This window comes from Limulus polyphemus, unplaced genomic scaffold (assembly GCF_000517525.1).
Source record: "Limulus polyphemus unplaced genomic scaffold, Limulus_polyphemus-2.1.2 Scaffold823, whole genome shotgun sequence".
NCBI lineage: Eukaryota > Metazoa > Arthropoda > Merostomata > Xiphosura > Limulidae > Limulus > Limulus polyphemus.
The window spans coordinates 97227-116562 of record NW_013666433.1 but is presented as its reverse complement, the minus strand read 5'-3'; the positions used below and the strand labels follow the sequence as shown (position 1 = coordinate 116562).

At 32.9% G+C, this 19336-nt stretch overlaps 1 protein-coding gene across 1 annotated transcript in view; it reads right to left on the bottom strand.

The window, feature by feature from the left end:
- Positions 1 to 543: 543 nt before the first annotated feature.
- LOC106460724 (transmembrane and TPR repeat-containing protein 1-like) overlaps positions 544 to 19336 on the bottom strand; it is a 74817-nt gene continuing 56024 nt past the window's right edge. The window contains exons 9-17 of the mRNA XM_022387501.1: positions 18112 to 18225; positions 17188 to 17331; positions 15090 to 15301; positions 14178 to 14313; positions 11393 to 11537; positions 10928 to 11065; positions 8206 to 8328; positions 3634 to 3711; positions 544 to 1930 (exon numbers count right to left, since the gene is read on the bottom strand). Of these exons, the coding sequence (XP_022243209.1) occupies positions 1772 to 1930; positions 3634 to 3711; positions 8206 to 8328; positions 10928 to 11065; positions 11393 to 11537; positions 14178 to 14313; positions 15090 to 15301; positions 17188 to 17331; positions 18112 to 18225 (1249 nt within the window). The 3' untranslated portion in view covers positions 544 to 1771. The remainder of the gene's footprint in view (positions 1931 to 3633; positions 3712 to 8205; positions 8329 to 10927; positions 11066 to 11392; positions 11538 to 14177; positions 14314 to 15089; positions 15302 to 17187; positions 17332 to 18111; positions 18226 to 19336) is intronic.

Sequence of the window (19336 nt, the reverse complement as noted above, 5' to 3'; positions counted from 1 at the left end):
AGATAAAGACAGACAGACAAGTACACTAAATCCAGATACCGTTAGTCAGACAAAGTACATTAAAAACGTATTTGTAGATAGTAAAGTAAACTAAACAGAGATAGATAGACAGACAAAGTACTATAAACACGGATGCCGACAGACAGACAAATCATAATAAACACAGATACCGACAAACAGACAAGGTCCTCTGAACAAAGATATTGACAAACAGAAAGAGTACCCTAATCACAGACACCGATAGACAGAATATGGTAAATTAAACAAAGATACCGACAGACAGACAAGATACATTAAATACATTTATTGATAGACAGAAAAGGGTACATCAAATACAGACGTCGATAGACATATTACGTAGACAAGTCACAACGGATTGGCAGGCAGATAAGGATGAACTAAATACACCTACGTGTGGGCAGCTCAACGTATACTGTACAACGAAATGCCAGGAAGAATCAGGCACATCTAGCGATCACTAGATTTTCTTGGCAGAGTATGAAACTCGGGTGAATTAGAAGATATATTTGATTGATGACAAAAGTTTCCAAAATATTTTGGGTAAACATTTATTTATCATTGTTCATATAGTATTACTACATCGAACATGACACTTACATGTGACTGAAGTTGGTTGCATAGACAGCAAGTCCACTAGTGAATCATATAAGTTCCCAAGTGTTTTGGAAACACGCGGAAATCTTTACTGAAAACAATAAACATCACACTCGAATAGAACTATATTTGTTTACCATGTCCATTTTCTTAGGAACTCAATCTTCCAGTCTGTTGGAAACAAGTGCAAAGGAAAACAAACAAACAAATAAACAACACAATATTTTCTTCCAAGATTCTTACTTTGACTTGTCTCATCACTAATCACACTTATTTACTCTATCGGGGTTATTCACTTTATTAAGTTTATTTTTTCGTCAAGTTCTAATGAAAGTTGGGTTAGGTTCACCATCATTTTATTTCGTAAATGCTTAGTTCTGTACTTCATTGTGTTTACTCCACCAGATTCTTAATCTTACCAATATATTTACTTCATCAGGTTCTTCGCCAGCTTCTTCACTTTACTAAGTTTTTCATTTCATTAAGTACTAGTCAGCATTAGATTACTCTTTATAAAAGTATGTACACTTCACAAGGTTCTTATCAACACGTTCGTCAACAAACCAGCTTCTTCACTATACTGAGCTCTTCGTATCATCAGTTCCTAATCAGTATCAGATTCCTCTTTATACTAATATATATATATATACTTCAATAACCTCTAATCATTACATTTTTCAAGATTGCAGCTTCTTCACTTTACTTAGCTTTTCATATCATCAGGTTCCAAATAAACCTCGCTGTTTACTTCCCCAAGTTATTTGTTTACTAGGTTATTCATTTAACAATTATTAATTTCAGCAAATCTTAACCATCGTTATGCTCTGCTGATCATCTGATTTTCCACTTTATCAACTTCTCTCTACTAAGTTCTCCATTTTACCACATTTAACGCTGTATTTGGCTCTTCATTTTACTATGTTATTCCCTCCACCAAATTCTAATCATCACCAGTTTATAAATGTTATCATCTTCATTAGTTTAGCCATTTTGGAATTTTTCACCTTAAACGGTTTTTTTCTTGTCAGTTTCGGGACTTTGCCAGATCTAAATTTCACATTAACTTAAATTTTCTCAAGTTTTTCTCACTTTATTATGCTGTAACGTAATCCGTTTTAAACGACACAATAGTGTAAACATTACATGAATCGAAACTTCACCAGGTTCTACAAAATTTACTTTCTTCATTACATTCAAGCGCTGACTTTTTCCACATTTTTTTCTTCAGCTTCTCTAGGTTCTCTAAAACCACAGGATTCTGTGGATCTAAGGTCTGGGCTGTTTGGTAATGTTTAAGAGCTTCCAGGTACCAACCCTGTAAAATATTAGAAAACTCCACATATAATTAGCTAATAGCTCTCTTACATCAGATTATCATAAATTAACTACTCCTACACGGATACATTTTACCCCAGAATTTACATATACTGTTTATTCAGCTAGTTTTCACTTTTATGTACCGATCATGTACAGTGACAGAACCAGTAACACGAACCATGTAACGCAAAATAAAACATTTTATAAATTGAGACAAATGCCAGCGTTATAACGCAGAAACACGGTGAACGAAAATCTAACATTGTAATATGATAAAGATGTCATTTCCTCTTGTAATGTAAAAAAGATATTTGGGACAAGTTTTACGAAAACATTTTATGAAAGAAATAGTTCCTAAGAAATAACTTCGAAAAACCTTTTTCCTAAGATTGATTCACAAAATGTCTCATATTTTACGAACCTTTTAAAGGTATTTCCTAACTTAGCGATAGGTAAATAGGTAGAACTAAACACGAGAGCCACCAAAAATTTCATATGATAATTATTTTTTATTGCAACATACATTACATAGATATATTTGAAGAAGGAAGCACGATATGCTAATATAATAACGGGAGAGAAAAGAGCGATTTATAAGCATAAAGAAAAATTTTATTGCTGGTGAAACATACTATATGTTTCGACAGAACATTAGTCTGTCTTCTTCAGGATATCAGTGTTCTGTCTCGAAAGATGTAGTATGTTCCATCATCAATAAAACTCTTCCTTATACTTATAAATCGTTGTTTACCTACCTGTTATGATATAAAAATATTTAAAATTGTTTTTAAATAAAATATTTTTGTAACTGAAAAAACAGGAGAAAAAAAAGTGATCAATGATCGGTGAGACTAACAATTTTTTTTAAAAATGTTATGACTTATAGTGTTTTGAATTATCACTTTTCTTCTATTAACTGAACATAATAACATGAATAACAAAGAAGAATACGTTATATTTATGAAATATAAACTTTTACAACATTAGGGCATATTTAACACAATTGACCATCCATTTTGATGTAAAAATCGATATATTCCCGACACATTGTGTTTTTAAGATACTTCTTAAGTCGTTTTCAGACAAGATGTTCCTAAGACAGATTTGTGAAACAGCTTAAGGATTATTAAGTTTTATTTTAAGTATAGTAACTTAGGAAACAATTTGAAAAGATCTTAAGAGGCTTACGAGCCCTGATTCCAATTATTATTTTCGAACAAGAATATACGTAAATATGGTTTAAGTTTGTAAAGTTTGCATGGCTTCACATAAGCTAGAATACTGTAATTTTAAATCTCGGGAACGATAAGTCTTTCAAACACTGATTATAAAAATAATTGTATTGTATAATGTTGACTTATTTTCTGAATTCAAAATGGGTCGGTCAGCTACTTTTCGAATCACGTGGTGTGGAATACAAAATATATCATTTATTAATATTTAAATCAAATAAAATTTACTTTGATGAAAACAGAGAGCATATATTCTCCTTAACAACTAAACTGGCAAGTTACTATAGAAACAAAGGAACAGGAATATACACTCTTATCTTAGCAGTTCAGCCGTATCATCAAGCAACAAATACTTAATTAGCCTTAACATTCATGGCAGAGTACAAACGATAAAGCCATGATTCAGTTACGCACACACACACACACACATAAACAATAAAATGAGTTTTGTCTGACCCTTCTAGTTTACCTGAAGATGATAAGTTACACCAAGGTTTAAGTGGGCATGGCATATCTCTGGGTCAAGTTGTATTGCCAGACTGTAGCTCTGAAAATAATACCAACAAATCAGGACACTTCCTTAGGCTTGTTATCAGTGAAGAAAATTAAAACAATCATAAATAGAAACAGATGTTTGTAAAGTTGACATATATTAAAAACAACTTATAAACAAAAATCGTGTAAGTACATTGCTATTGTTATTATTTCGTTGCATGTTTAAAGCATGTGATATTAGAGATTAATTTCATGCTTCCTGTATAGGTTCTATGTAGAAGTAATAAAAACCTAATTAGAAATTTAGTTTTCTATCCGGCTGCCTGTCTGCCCGTTCGTCCATCTATCTATCTATCTAGTTATGTGGCACAGCGGTATGTCTGCGAGCTTACAACGCTAGAAACCGATAACAGTGGTAGGCAGATCACAGATAGCCAGTTGTGTAGCTTTGTGCTTAACTTCAAACAAACAATCTTAGTTTTATATTTCGTTTCATAAAGTAGTTTATTGGTTTCTTCTAATCCACGTCGGAAAGTGCGGATGGAAATCTAGCTGTTAAATTACAGAAACAAAGACAAGCTGTGATAAATACGTGACAACAAATTATAATATTGAAGTTATTTGACACTTTTGAGTCTCAGAGCTTCTTGCTAGATCAAAGGTTTTTATTCTATCTTTTTTAGGTAGTCTAACGAGAGAATATAGCTTTATCTATTATTATTTATAAATATGTATCTGTGTGTATGTATAATTTTTTAATTTTTTACGAAATCTCGTGGTTTGAAGTAAACAATCCTTCGTGCCAGTTGTTAACTTAAGTCTCTTGAGCTGGCTTATGCATAAGAAGATTTATTCAAGTATCATCACTAATGTTTCGTTCGTTTTTGTCAAACAAATTTACTGTTTGTGTTTCACTCGCCCGTTTTTATTCTATCTGAGCTCAGTTTGCGAACCAGTTTAAGTGTCCCAGCTGATAACATATCATTTTCTTTAACTACTGTAATCTATGTCGCTTAATGGGCCATAAATGGTCTTTAATAAGCCTTTTGTGACCCGGATGTATCTCTACTGAACTGGTACGAAATGTTTTAAATAACTGGTTATTTTCTTAGAACCGGTTCAATAACAAAACTCAAAGTAGAATTTTCTACCGAATTACTGTTTACAACGATATATCCTAAATATCCAATAATGTGAAAATACAGCAGAAATAACTGAAATTATTATAACACACTGTGCACGCTTCTATAAATATAAGGTTTCCTAAACGTGTCACGACTTGCTTATTAGGGGAACGAAACAATCAAAAGGTATGCTTTACTTGTTCCTCAAATAATAAGGTATAATATGATACTTTTGTTATTCAGGTTTATCGAAAAGCAAACGTGAAAATAATACACCATGAAAAGTCAATACTGGACCCGTGCACGTCGTATCTAGCGTTTATATATATATATATATCAATTAGCGTTAAATTATATATACACAACAGAGTGAAAAACTATTCAGAATACACATCCTTGTTTAAACCACCGAGTAACCCTTTCTGAGACGATTTATCATCAACTATTTGTACATATATTTGTTGAATCTAATTATTTTACCGGTTAGTTTCGTAATTTGACTATGAAGTTATGAATACACATACAATTACTTTTATTTTTTTCGCTAATCAAAAAACTAGGTTGTATATATATATATTAGCGTATAGCTCGTCAAAAATAAAAGAATAAGTAAAAAATAAAGTAATAAGAAATACCATAGTATACCCTCACCTCACATTTCATAGCTAACTAAAATAAATATATTTTGCGAAATCAAGCTTGACCAACAAAGAGGCAGAAAAGTGCAGTGGGGGCAGTCAAACGTCGGTAAATTCCTTTGTGAACCAATCAAAACTAAGATCATTCGTGAAATGAATTCGTGGCGTATTCATAAAATAATTATTGGTAAAAGTCAGTTAGGTTAACAACTTTTAATATATAGAAAAGCCATTGCGTTTCGGTAACATTACTTCCAATAATTGTTTTTATGTCATGTTGCTTAGCAACAAATGTAGAGCCTAATATTGTTGTTAAGCTATGTACTGAAAGTATAAAATGAAATGTATAGACAACGAAACTGGAAAAATATTTGTTGATTTTTTAATTTAAAGTCTACGTTGATTAAAGAGGTTTGTTCTTTTATTAAAAACGTTGGTGATATAACATAAAATAGCTTAATTCAGAAACGATTGAAGTTTAAAATTAAATCGATATTTTTACTTTCATGATAAATTTTATGCACTTGGCTCTAGACTAGGTGATCCAATACTAAGTCTTTACTTTAGGCTTATTATACCAACACTCACTACACTTATAAGATTTCATGGCACCCCACCCACTCACGGAGACCTTGCACCCCCGTCACTAAAATCGTAATTGGCAGACCTCAATTGAACTATTCCATCTTGATAAATGCATTTGGCTTTATGACTCCTCCTATTTCGAGAAGTCAAGCGTGACGTGACATACACTGGCTTTTATACAGGTTATATATGTAACAGACTTTAATTAAGCTCCCATAATGTTATCTATTCTAATTCATTTCTGTAAATAACAGCCTATTTATATCGTGTACATATATATCATGTGTACGGATAATTTGTTTTTGTTCCTCGGATAAATTCGCTTTAGTATAACGTCATAAAGCTTTTCATCGGCAGAATAAGAAGGAAACTCAGATGACTACTTCCCTTGATGGTCAACAGCGCGAACTGCTCATTTTACAACTATGTCAGTTTATTCTGTGCCCAAGTCACTGTCTTGCTACTTTTGCGAAACGCCTTTGGAAAATGGTGTCAGGGACAAAACTTAATTGAAGAGGAAGAGGTTGAAAAGCGATTGCATCAAAGATGCTGTTGCTATGGTTACAAGTTAGATCATTAATAGTTATGAAAAACAAACACAAAAAAGAGCGATTTAACTTTGTGAAAACATATTATATGGCGATTCGCCATCCAGTTCTTTTAGTAAACAAAAAGTAAAAATTACATGTCCTAAATCGTGGAAAAAGCAATCACTTAGCGTCAGTATCACTTGAACTGTCATGTGATATAGACGTCGTTTCCAAAGGAAGGCTCTTTCCTTATCTAACGTTTTGCTGGCAGTCTGAAAATGTTAAATCAACACTTTTTACTAATAATACTCCGAATTCATAAGTTTCCTGGCCTGTCTAGAAAATGTGTCTATTTTCTCTTTCTACTCCTTTATTCAATAAGTTATCCTCCACATTTTTCTGCAAGCTACGATGATGTCAAATATAAAGATTTATTTCTATTACTTGTTATCCTAAATAGAAATATTTAATTATTATTCTTATCGTTTCTAACTACTTTGCATTACTGACAATAATTCATTCGTTAAAGTCTATTTGCACTATGCAAAAATTCTCAGTAGGTGAAAGGACCCATCTAGAAGATTATCTCGACAAATCTAGCGAAACACTTAGTACTTAAATGTTCTATATATATGTTTAAAAAAAAGACAAGAGTGTAAAGTTACTTGTATGACATCTCCCTCAGAAACAAAATATTTGAATTCTAGTGGCACAATTGCTTTCCGATCACGTGACCAATAAAGCTTTTCCGCACAACTAATCAACACGTAAAGCCATTCTGGTGTATCCGCTCTCATGTGCTTGCCTTAGATTTATCTGTGAAGTGTTTATACAATTCAGCACCAGGGAAAGTCTAGATCGAGTAATTTCATTCTGATCAGAAAACGCAAAATTCCAATGAGTACCATAAAGATATTAGAATAAGCTCTAAATAAGAACTGTCGATAGAAGTTCGGTGTTACTTCACTTTGAGTAAGCAAATCAAAACTAACCAATTAACCTGTTTGTTTGTTTTTTATCAACTGGAATATAGTTACACAAGTCACTTAAGTTATACTATCGATATGACTGGCATTCATCCCTACTATTATCAAAATCTTCATTTTAACCAACGTCTGTCTCTAATTATAATAAAATCGCCAGCTTGACCAATGTCAGCCTCTAGTTAGATTAACAGCATCCCTTTGAACTATGCCTGTTCCTAGTTATAATAAAATCGGCAGTTTGACCCACGTTTCACTTATCATTTTCTCTTCACTGTCTCTGTTCGTAAGCCACTCGTCAGTTTGACTTGTGACTGTTTTAACTTATAATAAAGGTAGAGCTATATTTGTGACTGTCATACCTGTGACTGTTTCAACTTATAATAATGCTAGAGCTTTATTTGTGACTGTTTTAACTTATATTAAAGGTAGCAATATATTTGTGACTGTCCTACTTGTGATTGTCTCAACATATATTAAAGGTAGAACTATATTTGTGAGTGTCCTACCTGTGGCTGTTTCAATTTATAATAAAGGTAGAGCTATATTTGTGACTGTTTCAACTTATAATAAAGGTAGTGCTATATTTGTGACTGTCCTACCTGTGACTGTTTCAATTTATAATAAAGGCAGAGCTATATTTCTGACTGTCCTTGTTTATAATCAATCATCAATTCAACCATTACCTGTGCTGCAGTCTCCAGATCACCCATGTCCTTCATAAGATCACCATGGCTGACGTAAAGTTGAGCGCAGGATTTGTCGGTCACGTGACAAAGACGGAGTGCTTGAAGTATATTTTCTAGGCCCTAAATGTAAAACCAATTTTGCTATTATCCTTACGTCAGTCATAGCAGTTTTTTATACAACACGGAATCGGCTCTCTGACACGCAACTTGGAGGTTAAGTGTAACCAATAGTTTAGATACATCAGTTACAAGTTTAGGTGGAATGTTAGAGACTTCCCTTCTGACACTTAACTTGGCAGATAAGTGTAACCGATATTTCAGATACGTCAGTTACCTGTTTCAGTGGAATATTAGAGACTTCACCAACTGAGAAAATTTTCAACATAGACAGAAACACATGGTTCTGAAACCTAACTAATTATGAAAACGATTCAGACTTAACTTTAATAATTAAAATGAAAATAAAACATTAACTCTAAGTTGAATTCTGATTATAGACTGAATTGTCGGATATACAGAATATAATATCTGTGGTTACAACATATTTTAAGTTTTGCATAACGGGGTTCTTCCTTTAATTATATATATACATTGAATTATTACATATTTCTTCATAAGTAAGCACTTCCAATTATTCATTAGATGTTGTGTTTACTCTAGAAAGTAAAACAAAAACTTTAACTTAAATGATTATATCTTTAAAAATACTTGTCGCAGGGGAACAAATTTTCATCAGAGGCACACTGAGAAGCCCGAGTTTTATTCAGGAAATTTTGGACATGGAACAGGTGTTTCAAAATTATATTATACTGCGTTTCTTAATTCCATTTCTCGCAACTTAGCGTTGCTTTTATTTCTCTTCTTTAATAATAAGAAATTGTAAAGCTGAATAAAATGCGTGTCAGTGTGTTGAATAATGCAAGCATCAGTTAACGCGTCTGGGACGTATGGCGTTTGCAATGATTTAGGGATAGGCATGATGTGCTGATTGAGAATGGCGGAACACATTCTGAGAGAGTTTATGCAACATCATGCCACCCTACATGATTTTATATAGTATACATTATTTAATAGTATGATTGATTAGTATGATCAGTTAGTATACATTATTTAAAAATATTATTAGCTAATTTGACCACTTGCTAAATAGAATTAGCCATATTGGTCGATTGTCATATATTCTTAACCAATATTATCATCGTTATACATTTTAGAGCAATCAAATCACTAGTTATTCGTCATTGGCGAAGACAGTCACTGTTTATATGTCATTGATTAGCCAATCGGGTCACTAGCTATAGATCCTTAGCTAACTAACTCTTATCAAACGCTGCTTGCAAATCGTTTAATAAACAAGAAATAAAAAATAAAACTTCCCCAAGATACAAAATTTGAAACCAGCAATGTTTCTTTCCTTAAACAAACGCTCTGGTTTCTCACTGTTATATAATGTTTATTCTGTTCTGTTATCTGATGAACGATCACAAACAGTGTAAATGGCAATTTTGCGTGCATGATGTCGATAAAGGCAAAAAAACAACAAAAAACAATGTTCTATGGTTAACTATAATGAGAAACATTCACTTGGATGTAAAATAAGGTATGATTTCGCAAGTACTATTGGGTTGTTATTTCTCACATCCATTCTTGCAAACAAACTGAATACAGTATTGTTTTCTTCAGCTTTATTTCTTTTAACTTACAATTAACGCAAATGAAATAAATTGCAATAACATTCTTGAAGATTTTACATTAAAAAGTTCAATTTTTTTAAAATGTTTATATAAAATATGGCACGTAGAAAGAAAAATAAAACCACTAGTGATAAAACTTAATGGTTCCTTACTTTTAATGTCTTTCTACCGAATTTTACGTGGTTAGGACACAAAGAAAAGAATAAAAAATATGGTTAGATTGGAAAACACATAAGTAAATGATGTATAAGATATATATAATAACCATACCTATTACTTCTTCGAAAGTTGTAATAAATCTAATAAAATAAAGTTCTTGTTTTTATACTTTGTCTTTGCTTGCACTTTCCCTGTTAAAGTCCCATTTGGAATAAGCTAATATTTGGTTTGGAATTAAAAATAGCGTAACCCTAGATTACCTATTGGGTTCATTAGGACTACACCAGTTTTAGAAACACGTTTTTTAAAAATATTTATGCTCCATATCGCTTTTGTCGATTACAGGGTTCCCAAAACTTGAGGCACACGTAGGAACGTAAATAAAGAAAATATCATGAACATTGAAAGAATATCACTAATACTGCTGATGTTACTTATGTACCTTACATAGAAAATAAGAAATTTGTTTCGTCAGTTCTTCTTCACACTGAGTGTCCCAACAAGCACTATGCAATATGTGCACCCCACGGGTTGTAAACAATAAACAAAAAAATTTGAGGGTACAACATATATTTCGCAGTGGCATGGATTATAAAGGGACGGCCTAGCATGGCTAGGTGGTTAGGGTACTCGACTCGCAATCTGAGGGTCGTGGGTTCGAATCCCCATCCCATCAAGTATGCTCGCCTTTTCAGCCCAAGAGTTGGCAGTGGGTGGTGAGAACTAGCTGTCTTCCCTGTAGTTTTTCACTACTAAATTAGGAAAGGCTAGCGCAGATAGCCCGCGTGTTGCTTTGCGCGAAATTCAAAACAAACCAATCTAGAAAGGGACAGCAGTTAAAATGTCCTTTAAAAGTAGTTTTATACCTCTGAAGTCTTGTTTGTATGGATGAAGAGCACGGCAAGTTGATGAAATGCTTCTCGGTAGGTGGCGTTGTTGTTGAGCACTGACAACAATAACTCTTCGGCCTGGTAAAAGCTTCGTTCTTGCATCAGGAGCTGCGCCTGCGAAAAAATTGTACCAAACTTCTTTTGTTATATTGTGGACAGTAAACCGTGAATGCCAATCTTATTTTGAATTTCCATTGAAATAAAACATTATTAAACATATTTGAAAGCGATTGCATAATCCAACTATTCATACACACTGTACATTCCTCTTCGCACACACTTTACATTCCTGAATATTAGCGTTTTTGCAAAGTTGTTCGGTAGTCTACCTGGATGTAGATAGAATATTAAAATGAATTGGTAACAAAGCTTACGTGTCTTCCTTATTATGAATCTTTGAAAATATAAAACAAAACGTCAGTGGTGCGTATTTATTCTTACATAATGTACTTTTCCTTCCAAATAACTTTCGTGTTTATTGATCAATTGGCCGTAGAGTTTGTGAGCCTCCCGAAAACGTCCAGATTTTAGGTACAAAGTTCCAAGGTTGTCCATGACCTGGGGATCTTCATCTATCTCTAGAGCTCTGAAACAAAATAAATTCAGATTAAAATCAACAGGATTTTATAACTCTCAAGAGTCAAAGACGCTCAGTCCTCTGGCTGTTCAGTTAAACAATATTTTTACTACACTTGAGATGTGTCTCATAACGTAACATTATTGAATATTACGGCGTAAAAGGCACTCTAAGTTCGATGTTTTAGTGAAAACGTGGAATATAAAGCAGAAATTATGTTTCTACGTTCGAATAACGTTGTTTTTATTTCTAAATTACAAATCAAAAAGTCTTCAAATAACGAGCCAAGAATTTTCTAAACGTTCAGACACAATAGCAAAAGAAAGATAAAAAATACTTTTATGTATGCAAAAGTTCAGCATATACTGTGTCTTAAGGTTCCTTCACTGTTTACAATATTTATTTTATGTTTCAATCCACCTTCATTTATACAATAACTCAGATTCGTTCTTTTCGTGTTTTTATTTTTTTCAAATTTGATGTGAGATTTCTTGATCCCTAAGAAATTAACAGCAAAATATCCCAGTTCGCAGGCGTATCGATTAGAGTAAATGAAATATTGCTAATGACGGGTGCGATTAAACACGCGGGCTCGTGGCGTTTACAAACCTACAGATATAAACCTTTTCACAAGAAAATTTCAATATATTTATTATAGTAACACAGGAAGCAGGTGTTCCTGACGTTTTCATAGATAGATAGATAGATATAGACAGATAGTATTTTTCATGGCATACGTTCTGTAGGAAGAACGTATAATGTTTTTACACCCTTTATTCTAAGCTTCTTATGTACTAGTAAAACACGTAAGTTCTGGAGACACACGTTGCTGTTGAGATCTGCTTTCAATCAAATATAAAGAGAGTAGTTCATTTCGGAGCCTAACCAGTTCTGTGTGAACTCGTGGAAAAGAATTTGAATTAGGTTTAACTCTAAAAGATACGAGAACAGAGCCACCTGTCTTAATATATTTCTTGTTTCTGTATTTTCAAACAAAACTGATAAAATAGTAAACTGTTTTTTAAACAAAGGTTAGTAATGATTGAAGGCTGATATATATATACAGTAGTATTCCAAGTTTCATGCCATCGCTTACTCTTTGAAATGATAAACTTCAGAAAAGCCTTTGAAATACAACAGTCTTTATAAAATCAATATTTTTCAATACAGAAACTACATTTTAACAAAGAGAAGAAAACAGATGTGTTCACGTTAAGTTTCCTCTTTTTTTCTAACTTAAGAATATAAAATAAGCTGGATAGCGCTCTTGAATATTAAATATTTATTATACAAAACTTTATTTATTACTATCTATACATGCTTATCTAAATTATATAACACCCAAACGTTTCCTTGAACTCAGAGAAAAATATGCACATAATCGCTAAGCCTACTTCGCTACTCTACGACTTTCGATTACAATTTCAAATCGGTTTTTTAAACTTTAAAATCCCAAGATAAAGCAAGAGTAAACGTGATTCTACTTCCTGAATTCGGATTGGTAATCGTGTGTGTAATTTTTTTTTTTTTAATTTTAGTCGGGCAGAGCGTAGCTTAGTCGTAGCGTGTCCGGATTGTGAATCCGTGGATCTTGGTTCCCAATCCGTTGCCGCAGAAACGTTCTCTGCACTTTGAGGCTGTGGATTCGACATAAGAGTGACCGTCAAATCCCAATAATGGATCAGATAAGAGTAACTTAAGAACTGATTGGTAGATGCTAATGACTAGCTGCGTTTCTTCCCCCGTTGGGTCAACAGTAAGTTTATGGACTTAGAGCACTAAAATCCGTGGCTCCATTGTGTAGCTTTACGCTAAAAATGAACAAGCAAACAATACTTTTAGCCTTCCAAATTAGGGACGGCTGTGATATAAAGGAAGAGAACACTTTCTATAAATAATAATGATAATAATGATAACAAAGAATCCACGTTAGAAAAGGTATTTTGAATAATGTTATTTGCAAAATGAAACATAAACTGAGCAACAAATGTAATTGTGTTAAAATTTACTTTATCAACAATGCTCATTTAAACTCTTATTAATCTACGTAAACTTGACCTTTATTCTATACACATATTTCCATATAGTTTCAACACTGAAACTTCGAGCACTCAAAGATAAAAAAAGCCGTGTTCCGTAGATGGCGTTATGATATTATCGATAAGAAGCACCTAAGCAAAAATGGTGTCCATATCATCAGTCGGCATCGGAATTTAGATATTTGCAGACCTGGGAGAGTCAGGTTCGCCCGGACCTCTTCCTTGCATTACATTCAATAATGTAGTTTGGTTTGAATTTCGCGCAAAAAAACATAAAAGCTATCTGCGCCAGCCGTTCCTAATTTAGCAGTGATAGACTGGAGGGAAGGTGGCTAGTCAATGTCACCCACCGCAAGACCTTGAGCTACTCTTCTACCAATCAATAGTGGGATTGCCCGTCACATTATAACGCCCCACGACTGAAAGAGTGAGCATGTGCGGTAACGGGGATTCAGATTGTGAGTCAAGCGCCTTCACCACCAGGCCATGCCAGACCCGACAAAGACGTAATAAGGATATTTAGATACTATGAAGCAAAGATATAACAAGTGCTCATTTATTTCATTTGAGAGGGAAAAAGTATTCAAAGAATTATATTCATATAATAAACCTTTTATATAATTGTTTTGCTTCATCTATATACTTTAGGGAACGCAGTGTCCTCGCTGCATTGAGCAGCGCCACCGTATGGTTAGGGTTAATCTGAACAGCACGTTGATAAAACTCAACAGCTTCATCTTCACGACCTGGAAAATAGATGTTCATTTTTATTTACAAGTTTATAGATGATAAAAATATTTAAATGAAAGTTTGATTATAAAAACAAAGTTATTAAATAAAACAATTATTACAGTTTTGTGATAATAAAATAATAATAATCTAATAGTTATATTTCAATTTTGACCAAAAGGAAAGAATAAACAAGGTATAGATAAGGTATATAGAATTACTATTGTATAGTAATGCTAAGGTTTATATATCATTCCAAGATACTTCTAAATTCTTTTGAAGAACTGAAAACTGAAACTAGGCAGTATTAAAATCCGATTGTGCTTACTAAATGTATTCTTTAATTAACTAACCTGTTAAGTCTTGAATGTTCCAGATCTCAGACTCCACTTCATTGGTTTATAAGTATGAAATCTGACGAGCCTCTCTAGCCATGTTAATTGACCATAAACTACAGTTTCCATTTTTTACTTCTTCAGAAAAAATGAATTACTACACAGGCATGATAATTTCTATTACCGATATCGAACGAATGCTTTAGTGAATAAAAAATGCATAACCTAATAATTATTTTCTAATCTATTCCGTTATTACAAGTTATTATTTACATATCCTATTTTATTTCGCCTTGACAAAATGTGTTTCCATAACCCAGTACTGTTAATTTCAATATTTTTCATTATATAAATATAAAATATACCGACTCGAATAATAGTCAAAAAATATTTTTGCTTTAACTTTATTAATTGAAATAATTCGGAATCAAGGTTTCAATAGTATTCAATGTACTAACCTAAACTCTGGATAAAAACGCCATAATTATTAAGAGCATCGACGTTGTGTGGACTTATACTAAGCGCCACTAGATGGAGCTTTTCTGCATCGATCATATGACCAAGGTCGGCATAAAGAGAAGCTAAAGCAGAGTAAGCTTCAGCAAAACCTGGATCTATGTCGATAGCTTGTTTCAAGTAGGCTTCCGCTTCTTCTTTCTTATCCTGCTTACTGAAACCAGAATGAAATAAACATGCATAGCACTGGACTTTTTTTCCAAGTAGCTTTGAACTTTAATTTTAAGAAAATTACTATTTTTGTTTCTTACAACTATAAAGATAGTCTTCAATAAAATATTTGTATTATTATTTTTTAATGTGGTGTACCACTCTATCAAGTTTTATCCAACTTTACAAGAAAAGCTATTCCTTTCTTTAAAAGTCGACAGTGTTTCAATCTTCCCTCAACGAACGAATCTAAAATAACATTGTTTGAGGCTTAGTGCTTCATTTTGAATTTTCAAAGCTAATTAGAAAATGATGCTCTTTATATCTATTATATTTATCTATGTGTTTACATGTAATTGCACATGAACATTAATCTGTCTCACCAGGTGTTGGTTTTTTATTACATTTTTATTGTCTCTTTTATATCTTGAAACTTCTCTTAGAAATAGAAGAGACAAAAACTGCTAAAATAGTTTTGGGTTTACAAACCTTGAAATGTAAAGCCAGAGTTAAATTCTAATTTAATCTGAAAATAAAACGTAGAGTTAGGTAAGAGTTTGAGAACTTTGAAGTTGGAAAAACTGAAATTTAGAAGATTAGGCCTAAAGAAAATTAAGAATGACAATGGAAATATATTATAATAGTAAATAAACCTAAGAGTAGTTAGTCTTGGCTTACAATGTCCTTTTTTCTCCTCAGAGTTAATATGATCAGAAATAGGTTACTGAATAAAACAGAAAATAACCATGCAAATTTACATTTTTTAGAAATCTTTTGCACGCAGATTAATTAAACATTTTACATCTTTGCTTATGGCTGTGTCGTGTGCTCACTAATCACTTCGCAGAACGAAACTGTCTTGTGTCACTGCCAACTAATCACTTCACAGGACGAAACTGTCATGTGTCACCAAATTTAAAATGAAATTGTATGGTTTGTTTTATTCTTTACGTTTTCATTTGATACCTAAACTATATATATAAACTTTTTCTCTTCCACTTTGAGGTGGCGCTTCACTTTTAGAGGTCTGGGAAATATTTACAATTGTTTTAAGAAACACAGCATTTCACAATCTTCTTCTGATAGTTCCGAGTTCTCAAGCTTTTAAGTTTAAACTTTTAGAGCAACAATACGGTAGACTTTCATTTTAAAGTCTCATTATTAATGTTATTAACAATCCTGATATTCTAATGATAAGTATTATGTAAGTTTCTTATATTCTAATAATAAGTATTATGTGTGTTCCTGCTAACCTAGTGATAATTACTGTGTTTTACAGGTATTCTAGTAATAAGTATTATGTGTGTTCCCGCTAACCTAGTGACAATTACTGTGTGTTACAGGTATTCTAGTAATAAGTATTATGTGTGTTCCTGCTAACCTAGTTTCTTATATTCTAGTTATAAGTATTATGTGTGTTCCTGCTAACCTAGTGATAATTACTGTGTGTTACAGGTATTCTAGTAATAAGTATTATGTAAGTTTCTTATATTCTAGTTATAAGTATTGTGTGTGTTCCTGCTAACCTAGTGATAATTACTGTGTGTTACAGGTATTCTAGTAATAAGTATTAAGTGTGTTCCTGCTAACCTAGTGATAATTACTGTGTGTTACAGGTATTCTAGTGATAAGTATTATGTGAACTTTCGCAATTAATTGAGCAAATTACACTAGACCGCTTCTTTGACATTATTATTCAGTTAAAAAACATAAGATTGGATCAAGAAAGAAACCTGGACACTTGTCAAAGAAAACGGTTAAAGATCAGTTATTATATGCTAATAGTTGTCATCTATTATAAGGGAGAGGTAATATTGGAAAATATTTCTTTGCTAGTTTAATTGGAGAAAGTTTGCTAAACTAAGATGACACTATCTATTAATATCTCACCTGTGCAGGTTGGCAAGATTGAAGTAGGCCCTGGCATGAAAAGGATTTATAGAAATAGCAGCTTTAAAGTGATATTCAGCTTCGATTGGATCGGTGAGTAGTGTTCCCAGATTGTTGTGTGCGCTGGCGTGACTCGGCCACAAGCTGCAAATATAAATTTAAACTATACAGTAAGACCACGTTTACAAAGCATTAGCATATACCTTCCGTTTCTCGTGACAGTTTTGTCACGAAATATAACAATTTCTGTAAATAACGACAATATTTTCCCAACCGACAATGCGCTCACTTAGTTTGTAGTTTTATTAGTATGATTTAAAGATAATTACGTGATAACTTAATGAAGTTAAACATCAAGTAAATACATGAGTACATTTTTTTTAACGGAAATACCTTCACTAATTATTCTGCTTATGTTGAGGTAGTAATAGAGATATCAAATGTGGAGCTTCAGGTCGTATTAACGTATCCCAAAAATATATACATACTGTAGAACATATTTTTTGTAAAAATAACAACAAACGAAAAATAATAAATATTTTTCAAGTCTTTTTTTAATTATTAATTTGGCCAAATTTAAAACATTTCTAAGCATTTCAAGTCCACATGAGCGCAGTTCTGTAGTGCAGCATAATGTATTATTATTGTTTCATACAAGATCACCTGAGCTTAGTGTCAAACACTGTTTTATTGTTTGATCCAAGTTTAGCTTAGTTTAATTCTGTAGTACCAAATACTGTTCTGTTGTTTCATCCAAGTTTAGCTTAGTTTACTTCTGTAGCACCAAACACTGTTCTATTGTTTGTTCCAAGTTTAGCTAAGCGCAGTTCTGTAGTTTCAAATATTGTTCTATTGTTAGATCCGAGGTTAGCTGATCGCAGTTCTTTAACATCAAACATTGTTTATTGTTCAATCCATGTTTACCTGAGCGCAGTTCTGTAGTGTCTCTTAGACAGTTCAATGTTTCCCAAGTCCTTTTCTAAGTTAGCGTAGTTATAATGAACCTTAGCATTTTGAGGCACGCTCTCCAGGCCTGACCTACAAATAAATAAAAATCTAATAAATTATTGATCTACCTGACCATTTACATATCTTTTTAAATCTATTCAATGTGTCCTTTTAAAAGAATTTCCTTATAAGTCTACAATGTTCTGAATTAAATGTCACCCATTCAACTTAATATACTAAAATTAAAATCTTATTGTCAACACTATACATTTGAAACTTCACGACAAATTGATTAACAATTACCACACAAAGAATTAGGCTCATTAATCCTATGAAAAGCTTAAGTATAGAATATTTTTGATAATATTCATCGGTTTCTTAGTTAAATTTCCTATTTTTATGTTCCCACAAGCAATAAATTTCAGTTCACGGGTAAATCTGGATCGTTCAGACGTTTATTAATCACACGCCAAACAGAAACAACCACAGCACCAAACAGAAACAACCACAGCTTTGGTTAATTGCGAAATGAATGTACCTCTCTTACAAGATCGAAAAATGAGCTTTCAATTTGTTCTTTATGTTTTTAACTTCTACATTCTTGAATTCCTTTGTCCAGATTTGTTTCTACAACCATCTGAACTTATTTTATGTTATCTTGCTAAGCAACAATCAATCCAAATACACCAAACTTGGTATGCATTTTTACTGTGAATTTTTTTTATGTTCAGTTTCACTTTGTAAGGATTTTGTTTCTTTAGCAGTTTTCCGATTCTATAAGTACGCATGCGCGAAAACTCGCTTGACATACAGGCAGTAATCCCCATTAACTAGAAGACGGGTGTGGCCCTTTAAAGTTAGCGTGCTGGACTGGGGATACGAGGGTCTATGCTTCGCGTTCTCTTTCCACAAAGGTGGTTTCCGCACTTCGGGCCTTAGGTTCGTTAGAAGAGACGGTCAAGTTCCACCATTTGATTAGAGTAGCTTAAAAGTTGGCAGTGGGTACTGTTAACTAGCTGCCATCCCTCTAGTCTGTCCATCAAAATTAGGAACGGCTAGCACAGACAGCTCTTGAGTAGCTTCCCTCGAATATTTCAAACCAAAGAAATCCTCAATAAATACTGTAAGACGGCGGAAGTTACGTGACGCTGGGAGCATGCGTGGTGAATTTCTCGAATAATCGGGGAACTCCGCGAATGTT